This window comes from Pan paniscus, chromosome 6, assembly GCF_029289425.2.
Source record: "Pan paniscus chromosome 6, NHGRI_mPanPan1-v2.0_pri, whole genome shotgun sequence".
Classification (NCBI taxonomy): domain Eukaryota; kingdom Metazoa; phylum Chordata; class Mammalia; order Primates; family Hominidae; genus Pan; species Pan paniscus.
This window is the reverse complement of record NC_073255.2, coordinates 108,222,501-108,232,218: the sequence shown is the minus strand read 5'-3', so window position 1 is coordinate 108,232,218 and position 9,718 is coordinate 108,222,501. Positions and strand designations below refer to the sequence as shown.

The 9,718-nt window shown below is 40.6% G+C and overlaps 1 protein-coding gene and 1 long non-coding RNA gene across 8 annotated transcripts in view; one reads left to right on the top strand and one right to left on the bottom strand.

The window, feature by feature from the left end:
- Nucleotides 1–9,718, bottom strand: part of CFAP69 (cilia and flagella associated protein 69) — a 105,470-nt gene that overhangs the window by 14,181 nt on the left and 81,571 nt on the right. For 3 of the 7 annotated variants that reach the window (XM_034964401.3, XM_034964400.3, XM_034964397.3), the window contains one exon: nt 9,532–9,595. In XM_034964401.3, the coding sequence (XP_034820292.1) occupies nt 9,560–9,595 (36 nt within the window). In that variant the 3' untranslated portion in view covers nt 9,532–9,559. Of the gene's footprint in view, nt 1–6,325; nt 7,707–9,531; nt 9,596–9,619 lie in introns of those variants that run through there. The other 4 variants (XM_034964398.3, XM_063606294.1, XM_055114661.2 and 1 more) reach the window with 3 other exon arrangements.
- Nucleotides 8,551–9,013, top strand: LOC134730807 (uncharacterized). Its single transcript, XR_010112774.1, has one exon. It is a non-coding gene; the product is annotated as an uncharacterized LOC134730807 (long non-coding RNA).

The window sequence follows — 9,718 nt, the reverse complement described above, 5'->3', positions numbered from 1 at the left end:
GCTTGTCACCTATTTGCAAGAATTTCTTCAAGATATATTCCTGGGATTGAAAAACTTATTGCAAGTTACATACTTGTTCAGACTTAGAAGATGGTGCCAGTTTGTGTTCTAGACTGATTGTACAAATTTATGCTCCTCCTAGCACTACGCAAGAGTCCTACTGCCTCATGTGATGGTTAGTTATATGTAACAACTTGACTGGCCATGGGGTACCCAGATATTTGTTTAAATATTATTTCTGGGTGTGTCTGTGAGTGTGTTTCTGGATGATACTAGCATTTGAATTGGCAGGCTGAATAAAGCAGATTGCCCTCCCCATCAGCCAATTCATTGTATAGGCATCATCCAGTTCACTCAAGGCGTGAATAGAACAAAAAGGTGGAGGAAGGGAGAATTTACTGATTCTTCCTGACTGATGGAGCTGAGACATTAGTCTTCTGCTCTCACACTAGAACTTAACACCATTGGCTCTCTGGGTTCTCAAGCTTTTAGGCCTAGACTTGAACTTACACTGTCAAATTTCCTCGCTTTAAGGCCTTTGGACTCAGGCTGGAACTATACCACTGACTTTCCTAAGTCTCTAGCTTGCAGATGGCAGATTGTGGGGCTTCTCAGCCTCCATAATCACATGAACCAATTTTTTATAATACATCTCTTCATATATATATATATCTTTATATAAAATATAATATATACATATGTTAGCTAGATCCTATTGGTTCTGTTTCTTTGGAGAACCCTGACTAATATTCTTCATATGTTCACCAACACTTGACACTTGATATTTTTTAAGTCAGAGTCTCACGTCACCCAGGCTGGAGTGCAGTGGTGGGATCATAGCTCACTGGAAACTCAAACTCTTGAGCTCAAGTGATCTGCCCACCTCAGCCTCCCAAGTAGCTGGAACTACAGGCACATGGCACCATACTCAACCCAGTTAAAAAAAATTGTGGAGTAGGGGCCTTTCCAAGGATGGTCTTGAACTCCTAGCCTCAAGTGATCTTCCTGCCTTTGTCTCCCAAAGCACTAGGATTACGGGCATAAGCCACTACACCCAGTCTCCAACACTTGATATTGTCAGACTTGTTAATGTTTGACCTGATGGGTACAAGTGCACATCTCATGGCCCCACTATGTTGCCCAGGTTGTTCTTGAACTCCTGGGCTCATATAATCCTCTTGCCTTAGCCTCCCCAAATGTTGGGATTACAGGCGTGAGTCACTGAATCTGGCCTTCTTTAGGAGAATTTTAGCTATCTTAGGCCTTTGCTTTACCATATAACCCCCTAGAGTCACATTTTCATTAACCCTATTGCACTTTCCTGCCTGCAATTAAATAATGAATATGTGCGTGTATTTATTCATTATTTATGTTTCCTAATCTATGAAATGCCTCTTTATGCCTATTGCCCAGATTTCTATTATTGTGTTTATCTTTTTCTTGTTGATTTGATGGAAGGGTCTTCTATCTTGGCTCTTAATCCTAATTCATTTGTGATTATAAGTGCTGAATATATCTTCTCTCAGAATATAATTATTTTTTATCTTTATAGTGTCTCGTGATTAACAGGACATTAATTTTAATGCAGTCAAATGTATTAATTATCCTTTTATGGTCAGCACTATTTGTGTCTGGTGTAAGAAGTCCTTCTCAACCCCAAGATCAGAAAGATATTCTTCTGATGTTCTTTTTAAAGTACAAATGCTTTGCTTTTCATATTTAAATTAATAACATACCTGGGATTGATTTTTATGATGGTATAACGTAGGAATCTAATTTCGTTTTCCATATGGATAACCAGTTTTCCCAGCTTTATTTATTGAAAATCCACTGTTCTAATGAGAACATTTGGACACAGGGTGGGGAACATCACACACCAGGGCCTGTCGTGGGGTGGGGGGAGGGGAGAGGGATAGCATCAGGAGATATACCTAATGTAAATGACGAGTTAATGGGTGCAGCACACCAACATGGCACATGTATACATATGTAACAAACCTGCACACATACCTTAGAACTTAAAGTATAATTAAAAAAAAAAAAGAAAATCCCATGTTGTTTTACACAACATTTCTATAAATGGATAGGTTTATTTTTAGGGTCTGTAATCTGGTCCATTGTTTAATTTCTTTATTCCTGAGCCAATAACCTCCCATTTAATAACTAGTGAGTACCCTGCTCCTTACTGTTCTTCTTCAGGAGAATTTTTTTTTTTTTTAAAGACAGGGTTTCACTCTGTTGCCCAGGCTGCCATGCAGTGGTATGATCATGGCTCACTGTAGCCTCAACCTCCCTGACTCAAGTGATCCTCCCACCTCAGCCTCTCAAGTAGCTGGGACTACAGGCATACACCACCATGCCTGCCTAATTTTTTAATTTTTTGTAGCAACTAAGTCCTACTATGTTGCCCAGGTTGGTCTTGAACTCCTGGGCTCAAGCAATCCTCTTGCTTTGGCCTCCTCACATGCTGGGATTACAGGCATAAGCCACTGTGCCTGGCCTTCTTTAGGAGAATTTTGGCTATCTTGAGCCTTTGCTTTACCATGTAACTTTTAGCATCACATTTTCATTAACCCTGTTGTGATTTTGATTGAAAATGCATATATTACTTTGGGCAGATGATATCTTCATAGATCATATATTAGCATTATTTTTATTTAGATTGTCTTTTATGTCTTTCAATAAAAATTTTAAAAATCTCCACTTAGAATTCATTTACCTATGTTAAATTTATTCCTAGTTACCTTATACATCTTACTGCTATTGTAAATGGTATCTCTTTTCTAATTTACATGTTCTGGTCTTTTGCTCGTATATAGTTGATGCAGTAGATTTTGTAGATTGATCTTATATTCAACCACTTAACAAAACTTGTTAATTTGTCAGTATAATTTATGTTATTATTATTTCTAAGCAAATGATTCCACATAGCATGCTGTGCTAGGCACTATTCAGAACACTAAATATTTATCACAACAGCCCTTTTAAGCAGGGTCATTTTTCATCTCCATTTTACTTACAAGGAAATTAACCACAAAGAGATTAAATCATTAGCTCAAAGCCACAAATTACCATCTGAACACAGAAGGGAGGACTTAAACCCAGGCAGTTGATTTCTAAGCTCCATGCTCACCAAGAGCTTTGCTGCCTCTCTGCTAGGCTATCCAGTTGTGATCCTTCCCTTTCCTTCCCTGCCCTGCCCGGCCCTCCCCTCCCCTCCCCTCCCTTTCCCTCGCCTCCCCTCCCTTTCCCTCCCCTCCCCTCCCTTTCCCTCCCCTCCCCTCCCCTCCCCTTCATTCCCCTCCCCTCCTTTCCCTTCCTTCCCTCTTTCTCTTTTTCTCTCTTTCTTTTCCTTATACCGCTCCCCACTTTTTTCTAACCCTTTCTTTGCAGGTATTATTTTAAATGTTAGCAGAGATGATGCGCATCTTTTCTCGCTCCTAAATTAAAAGAGAATTATTTTAATATTTTACCATAAGAAAGATGTCTGCTGTAGGATTCTAGTGGATAACATTTATGAGGTTAAGAAAATTTTGTCTAGTCTTAGTTTGGTAAGAGTTGTTTTTGCTTTTTAATCATGAATGGATGTTGAATTTTATCAATTTATTTTCTTTTAATTTAAAAAAAAATTTTTTTTGAGACAGAGTCTCACTCTGTCACCTAGGCTAGAGTGCAATGGCGTGATCTTAGCTCACTGCAACCTCTACCTTCTGCACTCAAGTGATTCTCCCTCTTCAGCCTCTCAAGTAGCTGGGACTATAGGCGTGTGCCACTGTGCCTGGCTAATTTTTGTATTTTTTTGTAGAGACAGGTTTTTGCCATGTTGCCCAGGCTGGTCTCGAACTCATGAACTCAAGCAATTTGCCCTCCTTGGCCTCCCAAAGTGCTAGGATTACAGGCATGAGCCACCGTGCCCAGCCTCCCATTTAATTTGTGTACATGGTAAATATAGTCATTGATTTTAATATGTTAAACCAATAGTCCCTAACCTTTTGGCACTGGGGACCAGTTTTGTGGAGGACAAGTTTTCCACAGATGGGGTGGGTGGGGAGGGCAGGGAGGGATGTTTTGGGATGAAACTTTTTCACTTCAGATCATCAGGCGTTAGATTCTCATAAGGAGCAGCAACCTATATCCCTTGCATGTGCAGTTCACACTAAGGTTCATGCTCCTATGAGAATAATGCTGCTGCTGATCTGACAGGAGGCAAAGCTCAGGTGATAATGCTCGCTGGCCCACAGCTCACCTCCTGCTGTACAGCTGGGTCCTTAACAGACCACAGACTGGTACCAATCTACGGCCTGGGCCCCCCTGTGTTAAACTACCCATGCATCCCTAGGATAATCAAAGCTTGATACTGCTGTGTTTTTTGTAAGTCCTACTGAATTTGGTATGTCAATATTTTGTTTAGAATTTATTTTTATCTGTAATCATTAGTAAGATGGCCTGTGACTTTACTCTTTTTCAGATTGTCCTTGTCTCATTTTGTTAGAATGAGTCTGGGAGATTTCCTTCTTTTCTAATTTTCAGGAAGTACTTGATCCTTGAAAGTTGCCCTGCAAAATCATATGGGCTTGATTTTCTTTTTTTCCCAGTGGGAAGATTTTAAACTACTTATTCAAGGTCTTTAAACAGCATTTATTATTCTGGCTTTGTAGTTATTCTTACATGAGTATTATAGATTTTTTTCTTTTTTCTTTTTTTTTTCCATAGTCTTTCTTTGTCGCCCAGGCTAGAGTGCAGTGGTGCGATCTCGGCTCACTGCAGCCTCCATCTCCTGGTTTCCACCGATTCTCCTGCCTCAGCCTTCTGGGCAGTTGGGATTACAGGCACGTGCCACCATGCCTGGCTAATTTTTGTATTTTTAGTAGAGATGGGTTTTCACCATGTTCACCAGGCTGGTCTCGAACTTCGGTCCTCAGGTGATCCACCTGCCTCAGCCTCCCAAAGTGCTAGGATTATAGGCATGAGCCACTGCGCCTGGCCAAGTTTTATAGATATTTTTTCTAGGAATTTATTAATTTAATTTAAAATTTCAAATATATGGTATATGTTGGTTCTTAGTATTCGTGTATCTAGTTTTAATCTTTATTTGCTATCTATAGATATATATCATTTTCTACCTTTCATTTTCTTTCTTGATCAGCCTCATCAGAGGTTGCTTTATTTTATTCAAAGAATCAACTCTTTTTGCCTTAGTTCACTAACGTGTGTTTTCGTAAAATCTCTTAACTTTTGAGAGCCTTTTTTCTGCTATTTTACCAGCTGTTAAATTTGGTTGCATTTATCACTCTATCAGATTTTCAGCCTCTCTTCTTTTGGCACAAGTGTTTAAAGCTGTTAATTTCCTTTAAAGGATCCTCTTACTGGCTTCTCACAAGTTTTGATATGCAATGTTTTTTAATCACACAGTTTGAAATATTTTATAATTTCCATTGTATTTTATTTTAAAATCGATTGTTTAAAGTTATTGCATAAATAAGTACATTTATTGTTTAAATTTCAAAACATGAAAAACTACGTTCTTGTTTTTATATTTCTTAAAACACTTTTTAGACTTTTAAACTTTCTGTGTTGTGGTCAGGCAACAAAGTTTGAGTGATACTAGTTTTTGAAATTTGTTGAGACTTGCTTTAAATTTCATGAGACTTTATTTTTTCTTTTCTTTTATTATTATTATACTTTAAGTTTTAGGGTACATGTGCACAACATGCAGGTTTGTTACATATGTATACATGTGCCATGTTGGTGTGCTGCACCCGAGACTTGCTTTATTTTCTAATGGGAGGAATGTGTTCTTTAACTGCAAGTTTCATGGTTCCTTATAACTTGACGGTTCAAATCATCTACACATTTAGTATTATTTATCATCTTAACCTAAAGGCTTGTGGAACTCTCCCACTATGATAGTGAGTTTGTGAAAATTTCCCTCTACTTCTGTCAGTTTTTGCTTTATGTATTCTGTAGCTTCGTTATTAGATATATCTAAATTTAGAATATTTTTATCTTCTTCCTGAATTGAGTCTTTTATCATTATGTAGTGTTCCCCTTTCTCCTTCATTGTGCTTTTTTGTATTAATAAAGCTGTCAGTTTAAAATACAATTAACATGTGCATGGTATATTTGTTTCCATTCTTTTCAAGTTTCTCTGTCCTCATTTTGGGTGTGTGTATCTTTTGTAAAAGCACATGGCAGAATTTAAAATCCAACCACATCTTCCTTCCTTTAATCAAGAAGTTCAGACTATTATTATGATTGTTGACTTGAATCTTATAAATTTACTTTCTACTTGTCACTTTTGCTGTGCTTTTTTCTCTCTTCTTGCTTTCTCAATTAATTTTTTATTTGTCAATCTGTTTTTCTCCCTGGTTCAAGAGTTTTGTTCTCTATTTCCGTCATTTAGGAATTGCCCAAGAAATTTTACCATACATATTTAACGACTTTGCAAAGTCTAAATTCAATATCTATATCTCACTTTTTACTGTAGATACCAGTTTTAATAAAGCCTAAACTTACTATCTACATCTCACTTTCCTCTCTTCCTTCTCTCTTTCTCTTCTTTCTTCTTTTCCATATTCTGATTCTTTATGCTTTGCCTCCATCCGCCTTTTCCCTGGAGATTTCACTTTCTTGATTACCCAATGATGATTTAAAAATTATGTTTGTCATCATTTTGCCAGATTCTATTTGAATGTAGCAAGTAGACCCTTCAGAAAAATCACTCACATAAAGAATATCTTCTCTCACTGACTTGGGGGTAGACACCAAGAGTAAAATTTCTAGATCACTTTCAGATTAAACAGATAATGCCAGTTTTCTTCCTTGGTGATTATACCAGCTAATAGTCTCATCAAAAGCATATGAAGTGTTCATTTTCTCAAAAAATTGCTGAGATTGTATTTTACCAAATTAATTTTTGTTAAGCTTCATTTGGGGAAGACAATATATCATTTCCTTGAAATGGCTTTGTTATTAAGTCTATCTAAATTTAGAATATTTCAGTATTTTTTCTCATGTTTACTGAATATTAAGGTCTACTCTTCTGTCAATTACCCTTATTTTTCTATTATTGATTTATATAAGTTCTCTATTCAGAATACTATTCCTGTGTGTGTGTTATAATAATCATACCCAAATATGTACTCCTATTTAGTACATTACTCTAATTCTAATATTAGAATATTCTTTAAAAATGCATTTTAATGACAACTATTACCTGTCTCCTTACATTTTTCTGTATTTTACAACTTTTCAATAGGTTTTGCAATACTTGTAAACAGATAAAAATGTTTTATGAAAAATAAAGTATATCTTTCAAAAAAGACGGACAGGAACTATGTGGTTACTCAACAGAGAAATTGAGCCAATTCATTTTAGAAGGAAGCCAACATTAACCCAAAGATGGAAGGGGTTGCTTCCTTTGGGGGTGGGGACATGTGCCCAAGGTTAAGTCACATTGGAAAACAGCTTTGGTGGGTGGACAAATTCCTTGGGAGGGTGGTTTGTTCACGTTTCAGCTGGGATGTTGGATTAGGTCACTCTGCATCTCTGCTAATTGTGAGAGTCCATGATTAATGGTGGACTGAAACACTTGGAAGTCTACAGCAGAAGAATATCTGGTGTGAGATGGATTCGTGTATATCCTACCTAATCCGAGTAAACAAGTCTTCCCCTTTTCTCAGTTCTGTTTTGTGCAGGAGGTGGTCCTGCAGATAGAAGGGGCATAAAAAGGCATTGCCAGGGCAGAACTAATGATTGACTACGTTAGCTCCACCAACATGATGAGAACAGGGTGGAGCTTTGAATAATGGTGGGTGCTGGGAGAAGTGAGCTTTAGCGGGGACAATGACTGGGGAACTGGGCTGTTTGGTTTGGCACTCATCTCACCCCATGATCTCACCATCCCAGCTCAAGAACCTGTGAGAAGGGTGGCCTGCCTGAGGGGAAATGGGGATAAGGCAGCTGGCTTTGATTTCCCTAGCCCCATCTGATCATCGCTGCTGGGCTATAGGCAGAGCAGGTAGACTTAAACTCATATATAGTCCAAGTGATGTGTTGGGGCTGAGATTGATGGACAACATACATATGTGAAATTCAAGGTACTTGCTCGGGTCTTCATCCGTGAAGGGATAAAGGAAACATTTCCCCCAGTGTAGAAGCAAGGGTATGTTTGCGCGTGTGTATGTGTTAGTGTTAATAATAAACAGTGTTTAGCTAGAGATTAGAACCGTTCAAGGAGGTTTAGGATTTTAAGAGAGTTCACAGCCTTAAGAGAATTTTTCTCTGGATAGGAGAATACGGTGTGGAGCATGGGTGGGCGGAGGGAGAAGATAACTTGGGTATGTGGACTGACTACTGCCGAGATGGATCTTCTCAGCTAAGAAAAAAGAAGGAACAAAGTAAGAAGGAGAGAGCGAAGAAGACCCTGAGCCTTTGGCATAGCAAGAAAGTCGGAGGAGGGCAGGAGAGGCGAGAGCAGCGGCCAAGGCAGGGCCGCAGGGCGCAGGGGCCCCAGAGGTCTGGAGGCTGGGAAGTTGGGCGAGGTCAGGGAGGGGCCTCGAGAGCGCGGCCACCCACGATCTGCCCCCTCACTCAGCCTCTAGAAAAGGATGGCGGTCCCAGCGGCGGGTCTGTCTCGGGAACCCCGCGTGGCCGCAGCAGAACCGGCAGCTCCACCCGCGGTGAGCCAGTGCCAGCCAGAGCCTCACAGCGCCGGAGCGCACCGCGGCCGAGACGGTTCCGCTGAGAGAGCTTGGGCGCCCGGTGAGCGCTCGTGGTGGGTGACACAGAGCTGCCTCGCCCAGTTCGCCTGCCTCGGGAAGTGGGTCCGCTGGGCAGAGGGCGCCCTGGGCAGGGGTCGTCCCCGCTGAAACCTCTGGTTCCTCCTGGGCAGGAGGCGCCCCGTCCTCCTCCCAACGAGCGTAGCGCACCCAGGACACCGCGCCGGGACGCGCTCCTCGGACGTCGACCAGAGGTCCTCGACTCCCGCGTGGCCTCCCTCTTCTGCGCCCAGGTGACCTGACCGGGGCTGGGGGCACAGGGGGAGGCGCTAACCTGAAATTGAGGGGGAAGAAATTCCCTGGTTCTACCCTAGCCCCTCTGATACAACACGTATCATTAACTGCCAGCTTTCAGCTCAGTCTGGGGAATTTGCACAATTTTCGACGATGTGAAATGACTTGAATGTCCTGTTTAGATTTGATTCGTATGATTTCTCTCTTCAGCCCAACTTTTTTGGGGAGGTGGCAGACGGCCGTGTACGGGGGGGAAAGGTGAGTCCTGTGTTCTGGATCTGTTCTCCTCTCCCTATCCCTCCCCGTTGGCTGTCAATGTTGTAAAAGGGACATTTCCAACAGCAGCCTTGAATAGCAGGTGTGTGGCAATTCAATGCCAACTTAGTCCTTAACTTCCTCTTATGTGCTTTGGGCCGATTTTACCCAACAATCAGTTGGCAAGGAGGCATGCAAAGAGGCATTAGAAAAATGTCAAGATTTTGCTGAATGTAATGGGCCCTGCACTATCTCATCCTACCTTATATCACCTTTGTTTTCGTGCCACTTCATGTATGTCTATGTTCATCTTCTCCAACCAGCTCCTAAACAGAGGGAAGCCAAGAATACACCGGATATTAGTGCGTAACAAGTATTTTTCAATACATGAAAATGGAAACAGCAGTAACTTTGAGACTTAAACGGTGCTTGTGAGATCTAGTACCATT